General features: G+C 42.7%; 1 protein-coding gene and 1 pseudogene across 3 annotated transcripts; both read right to left on the bottom strand.

The window, feature by feature from the left end:
- Positions 1 to 3,555: 3,555 nt before the first annotated feature.
- LOC141808694 (26S proteasome non-ATPase regulatory subunit 12-like) lies at positions 3,556 to 10,411 on the bottom strand (annotated as a pseudogene).
- A 1,192-nt stretch (positions 10,412 to 11,603) lies between these two features.
- On the bottom strand, positions 11,604 to 17,649 carry LOC141808664 (serum response factor-like). 3 transcript variants are annotated; one of them, XM_074695339.1, is made up of 8 exons: positions 16,802 to 17,644; positions 14,884 to 15,153; positions 14,576 to 14,774; positions 14,298 to 14,447; positions 14,052 to 14,147; positions 13,740 to 13,919; positions 13,576 to 13,655; positions 11,604 to 12,221 (listed from the first exon to the last, which is right to left on the bottom strand). In XM_074695339.1, the coding sequence occupies exons 1-8, from the start codon at positions 17,204 to 17,206 to the stop codon at positions 12,135 to 12,137; spliced, it is 1,467 nt and encodes a 488-aa protein (XP_074551440.1). In that variant the 5' UTR covers positions 17,207 to 17,644; the 3' UTR covers positions 11,604 to 12,134. The 3 variants fall into 3 exon arrangements, with proteins under 3 accessions (XP_074551440.1, XP_074551447.1, XP_074551455.1); XM_074695346.1 differs by lacking the exon at positions 14,298 to 14,447 and having other exon boundaries at positions 14,052 to 14,150; positions 16,802 to 17,649; XM_074695354.1 differs by lacking the exon at positions 14,298 to 14,447 and having other exon boundaries at positions 16,802 to 17,646.
- Positions 17,650 to 17,976: the final 327 nt, after the last annotated feature.

The following is a 17,976-nucleotide window of genomic DNA, read 5'->3' on the forward strand; positions in this document are numbered from 1 at the left end:
TCCTCTTCCTCCTCTGTAAAAACCCTCCTTCCTCTGGTTTGTCTTTGAAGACCACAATGACCTTAAGGCTGAATGGGTCAGAGTTTAGTTCCTCAGTGACCCCTGTTTCTTCTTCGATCCCTTTCAGAGCATCGTCTTCAAGATCAAGGACAGTGACCTCTTCAGGGGTAAAGACAGCGTCCTCTTTAAGGTCAAGGAAAGGATAGCCGAGGTTGTCACTGCTGGTGATTGACTCATTGTCCTTCATTTTCTGGTAAACCTCGGGCAATGTGTGGATGGAGGATGAAGAGGACCATCTGGAGGTAGCCCAAGATAATACAGACTTTACTGAGGCCCATGATGCCTCTGATCTGATGGAAAGTCTAGAGGCTGACTCTGCTTCCAAAGTTTGGTCGTCCTCTTTGTCTTTGTCTTCTGCCTCAGTCTCCAGGTCTTCTGGGAACAAGGTTTGGCAGGCCTTTGAAATCTCCTCATCGAGATTCTGATCGAGACATGAGATGGTTTCAGAGATCTCGTAGTCAGAGGAACACTCTGAATTGGTGTAACCATCCCAGCTATCTTCGCTGTCTGACCAGGAGTCCCCGTCCTGTTCAGTTGGTGAGGCAGCATGAGAGCTGGTGATGTCTTCCTCATTCAGGACAGCGTCTAGGTTCTTGGACTCATTGAGATCAGCTGTGGTTTCCTTCTGGACAGTGTTGTTTGTCTCGGCCATCTCAGAGATTGTGGGACATGCAGTAGTGGCGCTGACTTTGTCCATTTTCTCTGTTTCTTTGTTGTTGGAGTCAAGAGAAACAGGAATCTAAAGCAGAAAAACACAAACATCAGAAAACGTTAGACTGTGCTGAAGTGATGGAGAGGAACTCTTTGAAGGGGAGATATCATGTTCCTCTCAGGCTTCATTTTGTTCCTCTGAAGCTTTACATGATTCACAGCTTAAAAACCTAATTTATCATCTGTTGTCTTTGTAAACCAACATTTTAGTTGCTTTTGTTTTTAGCTAAAGCCTTTTGAAAGACCCCTCCCTCCCCCTACAAACCCACTTTCTCATCGGTAAATGTTTGCTGTGAGCAACACATTTTGATCAGATCTGATATATATGTATTTTTTTCTGTTGTAGCATCTACAGGACAAGACCAAGAAAGCAATATGATGTGAATCTTTGCCCACAAGTGATCTGAAAAAACAACAACACAGACTTCAAGTTTTTAACAGGAGTCTGAAAATGATAACAACGATTGGCTTCATTAATTTTGATATTCAATGCAAATATAGATGTCAGTGAAAAATATTTACAGGTAATATGAAAGACGGTTGTTGGGGAGAAATTAAGAAGCTGAAACAGAAGAAAATGTAGTTCAATTTGTGATATAGTGGGTTTATCCTTGTTCATTAAATCAGATTCGCTAATAAAAACACTGGGTATCCAGAAGTTAAAGCTCTTCAGTTTACACCTCGTCCCCAAGTAAATCAGATTAACTAACTTATTAACAGCAGAGTAAACTCAATTTGTAAACTATTTACCTCTTTTGAATATATTTACTCAATAAAAAGACTTAAACAACATGACCTTAAAGTGTGGGCACAGCTCACTAACTTACCTGTCTAGGATCAGACGTCGTCAAATGAATTATTTTTTGAATGAAGGTTGTTTCTCTTCCTCTGAGCTTTCTGGACTCAGTCAGTCAGTCTCAGTTTAGGTGGAAGGAAAATGTTCGAAGTTTCACTGTAAATGGTTCGTACTTCGTGCAGGTGAGCGCTCGATAGAGTTCGTCTCTGTGAAGAAATGTGAACTGAAATGCTGGTCTAGTCTGAAAACTGTAGAACATGTTCTGTGAGGTCACAGTGCTGTTGGAACTCCTCACTGTGACCGTGTTCTGACGGAACTCTGTGTTTACATTCAAATCTCTCAACTCAGTTTAATGTAATTCAGCTCAACTCAACTCAGTTTAATGTCATTCAAATCAACTCAACTCAAATAGAATAGAATAGAATAGAATAGAATAGAATAGAATAGAATAGAATAGAAAATACTTTATTTATCCCCGAGGGGAAATTCAGGAGTCACAGCAGCATTTAAGAAAACAAAAGTAAGAAAGTGTATAGAAAGTGCAAAAAGGTCCATAAGAAATTAGATGACGACATCCCGTCCACCACTCTCCAGCCCAGCCAGTCTCCACCTCCACAGGGTCCAGGACTGAGCCTCCCCAGAAGTCTGTTCAGTCTCTGTCTCCTGGATCCTGTCTGCTCACAGCAGGCGAAGCTCCTCCAATGTGGCGCCGGCGTCCGATGTCAGCTCCGTTAGCCACGTACGTGAACAGCACGATGCCGCTGGGTTAGCACAGCTAGCTCGTCCATCTCCCGGAGCGAGATCCCACGTTCTCAACAACGATGGATGGAAGGACAGGTCAATGTTATCACTTCTTAGCTCACACCTGAGAACCAGCACGTCGTCCTCACCTCCTTCTCCTCACCTTGTGGGAAGACATCAGGCCTTACACTAGTTAGCATTGACATGCTACAGGCTGCTAACAGCTGAGTTCACATGTATACAATGCAGCCATGGTTACATGTAGGATATCCAGACAAACACAGGAGAAAAAGTAGTAAAAATATCACTGAAGCCACAAAAAGTTTGGTGTCCACGACCAACAAATGAGCCATACAAAGTAATGATCCTCTCCAAATACAAAGATTATGAAAAAGAGACTGTAGACAAGTATTTTCTATTCTATTCTATTTTTTTTTCGTTGATAGGCGCTGCCCAAGTAGCTGCCTGTTGCAGCAGCTCTCTCGTCTTTGTCCTTTTCTTGTAATTTTTTTCGTCTCTTTTTCGTAATCCAATTACATCGTCTTAAATTTTTTCAGATTGTAGTTTGAAAGCAAAAGTCAGTCTTTCCATATTATAGATTTCATGAATACTTTCTTGCCAGTCCTCCAGTGTTGGTGCGTTGGGTTGTAGCCACTTCCTTGTAACGGCTCCTGGACACTATAACGGTAATGACTATTTAATGTTACTGTAGTACTGAGTTTGTAAAAGAAATTCAGTGGGTTGTGTTTTTCATACCTTATTAACCAGGTGCAGGATTCAAAAAGGTCAGAGTACATTTTTTTGTAATGCTGTTTATTTTCAAGTCCAACATAGTGCTCACTGCTCAGTCAATGCTGATACCGAAATGTTGGCTGCTGCCTTAAACACATGAAAAAATAATATAAAGTTAGTATAAAAAATATAAGCATAAATTATATAAAATATTGTTGACATAAATTACATAATATAATATTAACATAAATTATTAAAAAACATTATAGTATGAGCTTCAATAAGTAAAAACTTGGACTCTGTAACAGTTAAACTATTACAGATGCTCTGATTCATCGCTCCACCACGTTTAGTCGCAGCACTGCGCACAGCCAGTCGGTGCAGTAAACAAGCTCGTCCCTATACGTCGCTATGATGGTGCTGTGCGGCACTGACAACTGCCTAAAACTGTCTAAAATTGGTTGGGAGAATGTGTCAGATTAATTTAAATCCTAAAGGCTATTAATATTGTCAGAAACTATAACTAAGGACATTTTGTCGATCATTTTAGTTAGTTTCAGTTAGTTTTGTGAACACAAGATTCAGTTTTAGTTTACTTATCGTTTTTGTTTTCTTTTCTAGTTTTTATTAGTTTGAGTTAACTGCAATGTATTTTGAATTTTAGTTTTCGTTTTTAGTTTAGTTTTAGTTAACTATTATAACCTTGGTGGGCATACATTTTAAAGAGTAACCATCTTCAAACAGTAATAAAGAACTGTATCATAACCCAATAAACAGGAAAAGGCAAACATATTAAAGGATCCAGTCTTTCATAACTGACAACTATCAGTTGCTGTGTTTTTCGTCAGTTTAACTGGACAGTACAAAATGAACAAAGTCAGGGTGCTATTAATGTGCTGCAAATTTTACGCCTTTATAGTCCGCCAATAAACTTTGTCTTGATAAGATTCCCTTGGATGGAAAACACACAAGCACGGAGCACGAATATGGAGGAAGCCTGTGTGTGGTTTACTGCAGGTTGTGGATCATCTCCTCCTTGGCGATGAGATGTGAAGTCTTGTTGACGAGAGACAAGAGGAAGTTAAGTTTGTGCGACCGGTCGTTAAGCAGGTCGTTGGGGTCTTTGGGCCTCTGGAAGTTGATGATGCCAGCCAGCCGGTCGACCTTGGCGTAGATGGTTTTGTTTACAACGAGACTAGAGGAACTTCTCGGATTCCTGGTGAAAGAATGAAGATGAGCATGCTTATTTTTTCATAACTCAGTCATTTCACAGTAATTCCACATTAATCCAAGTATGGAGCACACATTTAGCTGTTTTTGTCAACCTCTGGACTGCTAATGTTAGCTTCAGATTTAACAAGCTAATTAGCCTAAGAGTTACTTACGTCAATAGAGAGGTCAAGGAGTCCAGCCATCCTCGTCATTGTGATTCTGGTATAATATTTGGCCATTATTCTGATGTTCTGGGGGAACAGGACAGGGAGGATTTCATGAATAAACATGTCTGCAGCAGAATCTGTTCATGCATCATTTTAAGGTTCACTGAATAAGAGCTTCCAGGTCACATCCACAGCTACAGCTGGGAAGAAAATATTCATGGGTGAACTACAACCATCCATTAGCATTTCAGTCTGAGTGAGTCTGTTTTGTTATTGCACAGAAGAGTCTGACAGCTCAGCTACTGATTCATTCATTTTTACATATTGCTTACAAAGAATTTCGCTGGTAAAAATGCCCTGGTGCCCAACCACCGACTTGACTCCTTTAGTGAAATCTACACCTGTTATCATTGATACTCATTTATTGTTTTCTACCAGTAAATTTATATCAAGGGTCAATCCCAATTCTAAACTTAAGCCTGGCTCACACTGCAGGATTCTCGCCCCGATTTAACCCCGATTCGGTCCTCCCCACAATCGGGGAAGAAATCTGGTCGTGGACTAAAATCGGCCCCGATGTTCGGCCAAGATTATCTTCTAGTGTGAGCGGTTGACAGATGAATCTTTAGCCCCACGATCGTCTCACAGACTCGTCAGAGCCGCCCCGATAATTTTCAAACATGTTTTATATTTATCTGGATGATTACAACATTCATTCTCACTGAGGATGACAACAAACAATTTGAAAGAGCCCCAGAGACCAGACAACAGACAACAAAGGCAGGCTCAAAGTGCAACTGGCTCCGGGTCAGCTGACTGCTTGCTCCACTGGCCCACTCCAGCCAGTTCAATAATGCCTTTAAAAATTACACACCACCACGTCATTTTCATACAGTAGCAAACTGTTGTTTTATCAGTGATGGGTGTGAGATCATGCCATTATTGGCTGATACAGCAACAGTTTCACTTCTGTCCCTCTGCGTGCGCGTAATGGATGAAAGGCACCGCTGCAGACAGCTCCGCTTCTCTCTCCTCCTGTCCCATCAGTGCTAAAAACCTCAGATCAAACAACTGAGCACATGTGGTGCATCACTCTCTCTGGTCAAATAATCTTGGTGAAATCCTGTCGTGTGTGCTGGTCAGTATTTTCAAATCTAGTAGTTAGAGTGTGCTTAAGATTTAAGAGAAAATGATATTTTTTAATCTGATATCCAATCCTTTGCTACTCCACGTTAAAATTACTCATTTGTTGAACTCTTGGCTTCATTGTAACGATCTACTGGACATCCCTATACAGGGTATACTATGCTAAAATCCTGAGGTTGATTTCAATACCTTTTTAAGACTTTTTCAAGAACCTTTAAAAAAGTTTTAAGACTTTATCGCAACTTTCAGTTGTTGTTGGCATCCACGTTTTAACAGTTGTAGTTTCCATTTTTACAGAAATGATGTAAGCTCAGGAGGAATAAAGCTTGAAAGAACAAATGAAACTAAAGGCAGGTTTATCGACACTCCCACTACAAGAAACAGGAGTTATTCAAAGCCAACTCGCTGAAGAAAATGAGAAATTATTTAACTATTTTTAAAATTTAGGACATGTGCCGGAGATTGTGTGATTTGCTTTAATGTTGTATTTAATTTCACTGTATGAAACTAGAAATGACATTAATTTATAGCTGGTGTTTATACCGCTCAAAATCCTTATTGTCGTATTTTATTGTAACTAGAGTCTTTATGTATTTTTTTTATTTTATTCTTTTTTATTTTTTGTATTTTTCTACTGACTCCATCGATTTCTGCTGTTAACACAACATTTTTCCAGTTTGGATCAATAAAGTAACTCTATTCTTTTCTATTCTATTCTATTTTAGAACTTAATTGGCTGAATGTTTAACATCCCAATCAGGAGACAGTTGCAAGGAGGAAAATAAATATTCATGGATATTTTTTAGGTCAAAGCTTGAATACCTATGAAACTTAATACCTCATAAAACCACAATTAAGTCTTTTTAATACCTTTTAAGGCCCTTAATTTTCCCAAAATTGATTTATCAACTTATAATACTTTATAAGACCCTGCGGACACCCTGCTATAGCAACAGCTACAGCTGCAGCTAATAATAACTACACCGATGTCCGACCGGGGTGACAGGTTCGCAGCAGACAAGATTTACTGCAGTTAGCTGCGTTTCATGAGTGATTGGAGTGAGGAGGGATTGGCTTTAAAAGGCGAATGTTACGGTACTCAGACGCTACATAATATGGCCTCTGAACACCGTAACATTCGCTTAACAGGTGAAGGGGTAAGACAAAGGGAGTGGCCCTAATACTGCGTTTGTTATCAAAAGAGCCCAGATCCAGACTTACATGCTCCACAACTCTGTTCTTCAGGTCCTTCCACCTCTTCTCCCTCTCCTCTGTGTAGGAGAAGACGTCTGTGGCAGGGCTGTCAGGTGAGCCCTCTCGCAGCTCTTTTGCGTAATCCTCCACCAGGGCGGCCCAGTGCATCAGCTCCATGGTGGTGAACTGTTTCAGGAGGTCCCTAGGATGGAAGGAAGGAAGAAGGGCGTTTAAGATCCATTAGTGTACACATTTTGCAGTGAATTGATATCAGAGTTAACAAACTCAGTCACCCAGCTTTCAAAATCTGCAAAGTCTCAACACCAACCAGTTTACTCTCCTGGATCAACTCATCAGGTGTTTAACTTGTATAAACTTACTTGCATTTCGGGATTTCTTCCAGTGATCCACTGATTCTGCGCACGAGGTCTGACTATTCGTTGTCATAAGGGGAGAGAATGACGTCCAGAGCCGCGCTCTTCAGGGCCTGTAACACACACATGTAAAGCATTTTCATCTGCATTCACATAACAACAACAAAAGCAATATTTGGAAACAGAAATATAAAGTTGTATTGTTCTTGAAATAGTCCTTCATCTTAAGCCGTGTTTCCACCAAGAAGTCGGGTTTAGATCAGTACAGTTTGGTACAGGTTGGATTGGTAAAGTCTGATCCTGTTTGCCAAAGCCAACTATGCCCCCTTGTGGTAGGAGAGGTGTAGAAATACAGCCGCTGTCGCACGGCAAGTGACAATTCTTCCAACTAATCACAATCTGCAGTGTTGTAGCTCCACCTTCCAAGAGCGGATGTGTCGTGTCGGGACGAACCAAACTCAAACCACTTGGTGGAAATGGGGCTTTAGCTCATACATAGGGGAAACGACTGACTGGATGTTCACACTCTAGGTTTTTGTGGAAGTTTTAATGTTAAAATCCCTGCATGGGCTTTCGTCTACATTTAAACTACATCTCCCAACCTTCTCTAAATTTGCCTTTTTCCGACTGTCAGTATTAAAGCCATGTAATGAAGGCCTTTCCTCATTAAAAACAGGATGTGAAATCATGGGACTATTAGGTTAAATACAAAGTTACGTAAGAAAAAAGCACGAGATCTTTGAACTCAAGACCAAAAATTCAATGATTCTGGTCATAAACTTGGCCAAAGAAACTTTCCCTGGTGCAATGGAACACCAAAATAACTAATTTCCAGTTGCAGCTTTCACTGGCCAGGGAAAAAGACACTGGTTGTATTCATTCTGATACCAGAGAGAATGGTGAAAATGTGATGTTGTTAATTTGGGGGGAGGCTGAATGGAAATTTGAATCAGGGGATATTTTCAGTGCACATTTTCGAGAATGCTTAGGTACCTGCTGCCATTTGCTGCTCCAGGATACACGGGGTGTCATAGATGGCACGATAGTGTCTGCATATGGACAGGTAGGAGCCCTCGTGCTTGTAGCATTCTTGCACCATCATGGCAACAGCCTGAAAATACAGTGGGCAAAAAAAACCATTTTAATCACAGAAATGAAATAAATGGCTGGAGGATAAGTGAGGTTCAGGGTCTCAAAATGTAATTTCAACATGAAAGATTTAAAACAATATGTTTGTAAAATGGAAATCTGGGAGGAAGACATTTCCCACCTGGTGCAGTTGACTCCTCCTTTTAGTGAGCAACATGATGTTTTCATTCAAAGCATCCCAGTCCTTGGCTTCATAACACATCTGGACCACAGCCACAAGGATTCTGGATGTGGACACCATATCTGCTGCCTGTGGGATGTTGATAGAGAATCAACAAGAAGTGAGATACACTCAAACACACATATTTTCATTGATGAGTTGCTCATTTCACTGGAATCCAGATACTCAAACAAGTCCTTTTTGTAGGCTGAGGGGAGATTATTGTATTCAGGACAATTGCAGGTAAAACGTAAATTCTAACCTTTTCAAATTTAAGATCATGATGTATCTGATCTAAGATGTTTCTTAGACCTGATACAGCAGGAAAAAAACGTTCAAAATCTGATTGTTGTTATTTTATTGTTTAAATTATATATTTTCTGTATTGATTTATGCCTGTTAATCTTTTGCTGTAGTAGACAGCAAAGGGAGTATCTTATTACACAGAGAAACATGTTTTCTTACTGCTCATATGACTTAACACTGTAAATCTTGAAAATAGAATTAACACATTTGAAGCAGTTTAGACGAGGATTATTAATTTCATTTTTAACAAAGGATTTATGTACATATGGAGCTTAACCTCCCTGATATCACACACCATACCGATGTTTTGACATGATGAGAGGCATCTTACCGTCCTTGTTTGTTTCTCCAACGACAACAGGCCTCCTGCAGGTTGCCTTCCTGTACCACAAAACCAAATATTAATCGTTAGTTTAAGTAAAAACTCAGAAAACTAACACATTTGTTCTACATTTGAAGCCACCTTGACCGGAACATGTCACTTAGCTGTAGCTACTTTGAATAACTGTGCAGCTAAGCTAACGAGTGAGCTAAATCCCAAACACAGATTTGTAAAACGAAGAACAGGACAAAGGGAGACTGTAAATACTCGATCATATTCACTGATACTTTAACATAAATGTCATGGACATGAGGTGTTTCCGTGTGGTGCTAAAGTGTCAACGCTAGCTCCATGCTAACAAACCGATTGTAGCGGTGCTGGCCTCTTTCAGGCTCCGCTTACTTTTGCCATTTTCTCGCATTCCGGGAGACGTTGGTCTACAGTTGAACTGTAGTCGATCTCCATCTTTACAATCTTCCCATCGGATCTTTCGGAGCGCTCCTCAGACATCTCTGCGGTTGGTAGGTAACGATTTACGGGCGGTGTACTTCTTCTCTTCCTTCAAACTCAGCCTGCCTGTAGTTTGTTTGTAGCCCGAACAGCCAATCAGATGAGAGAACGGAATAGGCGTCCGAGGCGCCTGAAGGACCCAGATAGAATCCCTGTTTGTAATTTTTAACAGGCGTTATGAAGGTCTACCTTTGTCCCTGTGGTCAGGTCACGCTCGTACAAGGCTTGCACGTCAGAAAATGTCCTTAAAATGCTAATTTTCTTTACAGACACAAAAAGAATGAAGAAAAAATGAAAACAAATAATTTGGTCCCTCAAATCAGCACCATAAATAATGAATTTGAAATCTGAAATATCAACAAGACCAATGATACTTTTTTATATATATAATATAGTCAGTGTTAGATGCAACTCCTGAAAATATTAAAAATCTTCACATAAATTTGTCCTCCTCCCCTGGAATCAAACTGTCCTCCTTTCTTCTCATCTGAATACACCAATACGCCCATTCTTTTATTCTGTACAAATTAATTAATTAATGAGCGTAAAGTTGATTTATTTTTATTTTTCAGGTTTTCTCTTGCCTTTACTAATCAAGGACAGGACAGTGGACAGAGCAGGAAACGGGGTGAGGATGGGTAGCAACCAGGGCTTGACATTAACACCAGCCAACCAGCCAAATGCTGGTGGATTTCGGCAGTGGCTGGTAACACCACTGCTCCCACTGGCCACTTTGGCGGGTTGAATTTTATCTCAAACATGGAGCAGAGAGACAAGCAAAAAGATGACTCTGATGATGAAAGCTCTGAGGAAATTTAATTTACCTCTCCCTCATTGTCATTCTCATGAAAAAAGAAATGATTTTTTGATTACAATTGTTAATAAATATTTAAGCAGACAGTGTCTCTGGCTGAGTTTTTATCAGTTCAATTAATCCCCTTTACCATTTTATTATAAGCAATAACAAACTACTATTTTAATTACTATGTCTTAATAGACTGCATATTTTCATATGAAAGGAGCACAATGTTACACACAACTTAATCAGAGCTGAATACCTGATTAAGGACCTGTGGATTTTAACATTGATGTAGTCTTGTTTTGAGTGTGCATAGGGGTCATTTACATTTCAAGAGGTTGTAAATTTTTTGAAGTAAACTTAAGCATGTTATCATCGGCTTTAATCAAATTGAACATAACTATCCAACAACAAATTGTGGCCAGTGAAAATACTGAGTGGCCAGTAACTCAGGGATACCACTAGCCACAGTGTCTGGTGAGCAAAAAAATTAATGTCAAGCCCTGGTAGCGACACTCAGGAAAGAGGCCCCGGGGCCAGACTCAACCCAGGCCACCTGTTGGAGGGTGGACTTCATGGGGCTAGATCCAGACCACTAGGCCATCTGCAACCCCATTGTGTTTGATTCTCTGATTAAACACAGAATGGCTCAGTTCAGCCATCCAGTGGACACTTTGAGGAACTGCAGCCTGTTACAATTCCTGTTTGCTGCTAGAGAAGGATCTGGAGTCAGTGTTTTGTCCACTCTGGGTTCTGGTAGGGTCATAATGGGGAGGTTAAGGGCTCGATCTAAAGTTACAGAAACAAGTTCAGAGTCTGCATGTTGAACCTTTGGTCGTTGAAACTCTAAAATCATGATTGTAGCATCAGGAAGATTTCCTGTCATGTGTCCTGGTGCGAGTCAGAGATTCCTGTAGGTCAAGAGTCTCAGGACTGAATCCAGAACTGGGGGGAGTCTGACACCAGTATCAGCAGCCACTCTGAGGCTTCTTCAAAGTCCTCCTCCCTCCTGCTAACAGTTGTTCACCTCAGGAGCTCCCTACAGGCCTGATAGGCTCTGTGAATACCTTTAATCTTACCGAGGGAAAACTCTGAGAAAAATCTGAAAATCTGAGAAGTTTTAAGATTTTTCTAATAATGACATCACTAAGGGCTACTTTCAGCCCTAAGATGCTTAGTGAATAAGGGCTCAGGTGTGTCGGATCAGAGTAAAGAGACGTGTGTGACCACAGGCAGACAGTTTGGCACTTTTGTTTTAAATCAGAAACATAAAAAAAGTTACAGAATAAAAAAACTGATACATTCATCGGACAGATACTGAATACAAACACACACATGTGCACACACACACACATACACACACAGGTGAGTAGGTCACCTGAACATCAGGGTGATGACATCATCATTGTGTTGTCACTTCATATAACAATAATAACAAAATAAAACCTCAATTCGTCTGAACTCATTGATAAACTTTGGTCTTAAAAACATATTTTTCACCTTTTTTTCAATAACACTGCATCCTTTGTTTACACTGTTTGTTTACACTCTGTTTGTTTACATGATCCTATGGAAAACAATAACATAAGCAGAAAGTAGAATACATTTTGAAAGAAAATGAAATAAAAAATAAAGTCTGATGATGTCCCGAAGAGAAAAAGCTGTGCGTGTGTGTGTGTGTGTGTATGTGTGTGTGTGAGAGAGAGAGAGAGAGAGAGAGAGAGAGGAGGGAGAGACACAGCAGTTATGTGACAGTCAGTCATCTTTCGATTGGTGGACGTCCAGACTGACGACCTGAAGCTCTGTCAGGTTACTGCTGCTGCTCTGCTGACTGATCACCATCTGGAACACACACACACCCAAACACACACATACACAATAAGTCCTTGCACAGCATCATATTGATGTCAAAAAAAGGATCCCTGAATAAAACCCATTAAGACTTTGAAGGTCAACTCCAGTCTTTGACGTGGGCTACAGGCATGGTTATAATAGTTTTGGATTTGTCATAATAGTTAGTTTTGACATTTCTTTTCCAATAAGTTTAGTTTCAATTAGTTTTAGAGCGGCATTCTAGTTTTTATTTAGTTTTGATTTTTGCAACAAGGCTTGGTTGTAGTTTTTTCATACCTTATTAACCAGGTGCAGGATTCAAAAAGGTCAGAGTAAATATTTTGTAATACAGCTTATTTTCCAGTCCATCATAGCTCTCACTGCTCAGTCAATGCTGATACTGAGCTGTTGGCTGCTGCCTTAAACACATTAAAACAATATTTAATATAAAAAATATAAACATAAATTATATAAAATAATGTTAACATAAATTACATAAAAATAATATAAAACATAAATTATATAAAACAATATAATATGAGCTTTAATAATCAGAAACTTGGACTCTGTAACAATAAAGTCAGACTCACATGACATTAAACTGTTACAGATGCTCTGATTCATTGCTCCACTACGTTTCATCACAGCACAGCGCACAGCCAGTCAGTGCAGTAAACAAGCACGTCCCAGTACGCCGCTATGATGGTGCCGTACAGCACTGACAACAGCCGAAAACTGCCGTAAAATTGGTTGGGAAAAAGTGTCGGATTAATTTAAATCCTAAAGGCTTTTAATATCCTCAGAAACAATAACTAAGGACATCTTGTCTATAATTTGAGTTAGTTTCAGTTAGTTTTGTGAACACAAGATACAGTTTTAGTTTACTTATTGTTTTTGTTTTCCTTTCTAGTTTTTATTAGTTTGAGTTAACTGCAATGTATTTTAAATTTTCGTTTTCATTTCTAGTTATGTTTATGTTAACTAGTATCACCTTGGCTACAGGTAAGCTTTGTTTTATACCTGACATTAGGTTTCAAGTTTTTGACCTCCACGTCTCCCAGTCTGTTAAATACCATAAGACCCGGCCCAAGTCCCTCCCTGATATCACGAAAACACACACAAACAACCTATCACTAATTTCTTTTACTAACCCAGTACCATCAGGTCTTATATTATCAGTCAGCAGGTGTCAGGGAGTTTTTGGGGTCAGATCCATAGACTAAAATATAAAGACACAGTCTCTGTGACGCCACCGGTCTGCTCAGTGGCACCTCTGATTGGACTGACTGGTGATCTAGTGTGTGTGTGTGTGTGTGTGTGTGTGTGTGTGTGTGTGTGTGTGTGTGTGTGTGTGTGTTCATACCGGGTGCAGTTGCACAGCAGAGACGGGGATCTGCGCAGCGACTGGGGGCAGTGAGGTGAGAAACACCTGTGGGAGCGAACCTGACAGACCAGACACACCTTCAGTGACTCTCAAGGGTTAATAAATCTAGGGGTGAGTGTTTCCATGGTAACAACAGGATGTACCTGGGTCATGAGACTGGGCGTGGCCTGTAGGGGGGAAAGTGTTGAGCACAGTGAGGCTACCGTCACCGAGGGAGGGGCTGGGCGTGGCGTACATAACCGTGTGACCACCAGGATACATCATGTGACCTGTGACTGAGGAAGAGGAGGAGGAAGAGGAGGAGGAGGAGGGGACCAGAGAGGCTGCAGAGGAGAGGAGGGGGGGTGTTATGGACTGCTATAGATTCAGACTGTTACAGAATAATCTTAAAGACGATGATGATGATGATGATGATGATGATGATGATGATGGTGACTGTGATAAAGAGCTTTCACCTGTGGAGCAGGAGGGGTCGTGGGTGTCTGAGCTGCTCTGGCTGGAGGTGTGCTGAGGCTGCACCTGGATGGTCTGTAGCTGCTGAGAGACACCACCTGCTGATGACATCATCAGTGAGAAGTAACCAGAGTCTGCGTGATGATGATACAAACCTCGCTGAGATCAGACAGCAGAGAAAAGAAGAGCTGCACACACACAGAAACACACACGTAAACACACACAGGTGGGCGTGGCCTCGTGCTGACCTGACAGTGACACGGAGGTGGGAAGGCGGAGCAGCGTGGTCGGCTGTGTGGGGGTGGCGTGCAGAGGGGCCACGGGGCCCTGCAGGGTCAGGGGCGGAGCCTGCAACTGGCTGAGGGGGATGGTGTGTGTGCCAGGGGGCAGAGCAGCACCTGTGGACAGGTGAGGAGGGGGGCGGGGCCAGATACAGGTTAGCAGCTGACAGAAGCAGGAAGGCGAGGGAGGTCAGCTGAACATGTGACAGAAAGGCAGCACATGTCAGGAAGCTCCGCCCACTTACCTGACATCAAGGTGAGGCTCCCAGGAAGCATAATGCCCGCAGAGGTCTTCAGCACGGTGCCGTTTGTGGAGGAAGGCGGCTGCCAGGAGGGGGCGCTGGTCTGCACCTGCAGGGACACTGAAGAGGAGGCGGAGGAGGAAGAGGAGGGCAGGGCAGGTGTGCTGCCGGTGGACACAGTAAACGCTGGTTTGATCAGATCCTGCAGGACGGAACAGACAGGTGAGTACACCTGAGGTTCAGCTGCAGCGCCCTCTTCAGGTGACTCTGAGTGTCACATCAACCAAAACGAGCTGAGTACGAGACATTACCTTGGCGCTCTCGGGGCAGCCGTCAGCCTCAGACACCTGGTAGGTGAGGTCTGTCTCCTCGAAACCGGTGGCGCTCATCCTCTGGTCTGAGGAGGGGTCTGAGCGGGGGGGCGAGTCTGGGGAGTTCAGGCAAGTCTGGATCAGAGCTTTACCGGTCTCCGACGTGATCATGGGCTGCAGTTTCCTCGTGGCAAACGTGTAAACATGACCCGTCTCGCTGGCCACAAGCAGCAACACCTGTGTGCCTGTCAGCGTGGACAGCTCGTACGCCTAGAGGGGGGTCACAGGTCAGAGCGGGTCAAAAATGGCGTTCAGACGGGGACTCAATCATGGAGCTGGGATTCACCTTGATCAGACCATGACCTGTGTTTACCTGAGCTGGATCAACGGCTTCAGATCGCCACCTTCATTTCCATCAGAAACCAGCCTCATCCTGTCTGGATTCACCTCACCTGGTCTCTTTAAGACTGCCCATGGTCAGTCTCAGCTTCACTGTATATGTCTCTACTGAGTCTCAGTCTGACTGTGTCTGTCTCAACTGCTATCCACTTTTTGTTTGTCTCCACTTAGTCCCAGGTTTTCTGTATCTGTCTACACTGAGTGTCAGCTTCACTGTATCTGTCTTTACAGTGTGCCAGCTTCTTTGTATATGTCTCCACTTGTTTTCTGATGTACTGTATACATCTCAACTAAGTCTCACTGAATCAGAAGAAGAAGAGAAGAAGAAGATGTCTCAGTTTTACTGTTTATGTCTCCGTTTCAGCAAATCTGTCTCCATAGGGCCACAGCTTCACCGTCTCTGCCTACATTAAGTCTTGGTTTCATTGTATCGGTATCCACTTAGTCTCAGTTGTACGGTATCTGTGTCAACTGAGTCTCAGTTTCACTGTATTTGTCTCCGCTTAGCCTCAGTCTTACTGTGTGACTCCAGTTAGTCTCAGCTTTACTGTATGTGTCTCCACTGAGTGTTGGTTTTACTGTATCTGTCTACCCTGTGTGCCAGCTTCACTGCAAACTTTTCCACTGAATTTCTGTTGTACTGTATCTGTCTTAACTGAGTTTCACTGACGCAGACTCTAAGAAGTCTCAGTTTTACTGTATCCATCTCAGTTTCAGCAAATCTGTTTTCACAGGGTCACAGCTTCACTGTCTCTGCCTAATTAGGTCTTGGTTTCATTGTGTCTGTCTTCGCTTTTTTCAGTTGTACTGTATCTGTCTCCACGTAGTCTGAGCTTCACGGTATCTGTCTCCACTAAGTCTCAGTCTCACTGTGTCTGTCTCCACTGTGTGCCAGCTTCACTGTATCTGTCTCGACTAAGTCTCAGTTTTACCGTATTTGTCTCCACTTAGCCTCAGTCTTACTGCGTATCTCCAGTTAGTCTCAGCTTTACTCTATGTGTCTCCACTGAGTGCTGGTTTTACTGTATCTGTCTTCACTGTGTGCCAGCTTCACTGTAAACATTTCTGTTGTACTGTATCTGTCGCAACTGAGTGCCACTGTATCAGTCTCAGAGAAGTCTTAGTTTTACTGCATGTGTCTGTCAAGTCTCAGCTTTACTGTATCTGTCTCCACTAAGTCTCAGTTTCACTGTACCTGTCCAAACTAAGTATTGGCTTTACTGTATCTGTCTCTACTAAGTTTCAGTTTAAATTTATCTGTCTCTATTGAGTCTCAGTTTCAATGTAACTGTCTCATCTGAATCTCTGCTTTACTGTTACAAGGACACACATTGTGACCTGTGGTCTGTCAATGAACACTTTGAACTTAAGTCAAAAAGTGACTGTGATTTTTGATGATAAATGATAAATAGATGATTAACATCAGTGGTACAGTTTATAGTTCGGGGGGTGGGGACCTTAAAGACAGGTGGCCCTGCCCCCCTTTGGACTGGACTTTGCTGTTCTTGAGTGTTCTCACCTTCTTCATGATGCCAGTCTTCCTCTTGCTGAAGGTGGTGTATCTCCTCAGTTTATTGTCTATGAACTCCATCTTAATCTTCACTCTCCCTCTGGTTTTCTTCCCGGGTTTTGCTCCTGGTACCCCGGGGCTGACCCCGCAGTAACCCCCGCTGTGGCCCCCAGAGGAGCCTGCTGACTGCCGGCCCACTTCCCGCTCGCTCCTCTCCCGCTTCACGCCTCTCCGGTCCCCACCGGAGCCCATGGTGTCTTCATCATCGCCAGAGTCCGAGTCCTGGTCCGAGCCGCTGTAGACCACCTCGGTGCTGTACTCCCGATCCTCGAACTGGCCCTCCTCGGTTCCAGAGGCTGGGTTCGGTCCCGGTCCGGTTCTGGTGCTCATCCTCGCCCCAGTCCCCGCCAGCATCCCCCACTGGTCCCTCCCCCTGACAGGCCTGTAAACACTCTGTCCCTAAGCCGGTGGGAGCTACCCTGTTGACGGGGTATTGATTCACACTACCCCGCTGTCCGGGTCTCCTCTCCGGGCAGACTCAGCTGACAGCCCCGCTAGCTGCGCGGCTAACGGAGCTAACTAGCTCACTGCGGCTACAGTTAGCATTAGTTAGCGGTTACTTTAGCAACAAGTAGATCCTTCAGCCCGCCAGAAAGTCCGTTTTATCCCCGGGAGAGGAGGCAGAGCGGCGGGAGGACAGTAGCGGGACAACCCGGAGATGTTTCCACCATAAATCAGAACGTCCGAAACATCTTAAAGACTGAATTAAGTAGTAAAGTTTGTGTTTCTGTACAGTAATGAGGAGGCCGGCCCACTCACACACTCAGCTCCACATAAGGACATGACCGGCAGCACCTCGCTATATCCTTCCGCCAAAGAAGATAGTTCCACAAAACTTCCGTGCTTATATTATACCCGCCTCCTCAGACCTCAAACACATCATCACACAGGTTAGAATATTAAATTCTGGACGGATTATGGTGAAAGGTTAACGGTGTTGAAGTAGTCTGTGCGGAGTGATACTTAAAGACGACGTGTTAGTCCGAACGTGCAGAAGAACTACTTTTCTCCTTATAAAGAAGCACGTTTCCTTTTATGGCGCGGCCGCTCCTTATATGGGCATACAGAACTTCAGCCTGAACTATAGACACGTGCAGAGGTGAAGAAGAAGAAGAAATGATGCA

This window comes from Halichoeres trimaculatus, unplaced genomic scaffold, assembly GCF_033239565.1.
Source record: "Halichoeres trimaculatus isolate MK-OKI-2021-1 unplaced genomic scaffold, fHalTri1.1 fHalTri1_scaffold_2, whole genome shotgun sequence".
NCBI lineage: Eukaryota > Metazoa > Chordata > Actinopteri > Labriformes > Labridae > Halichoeres > Halichoeres trimaculatus.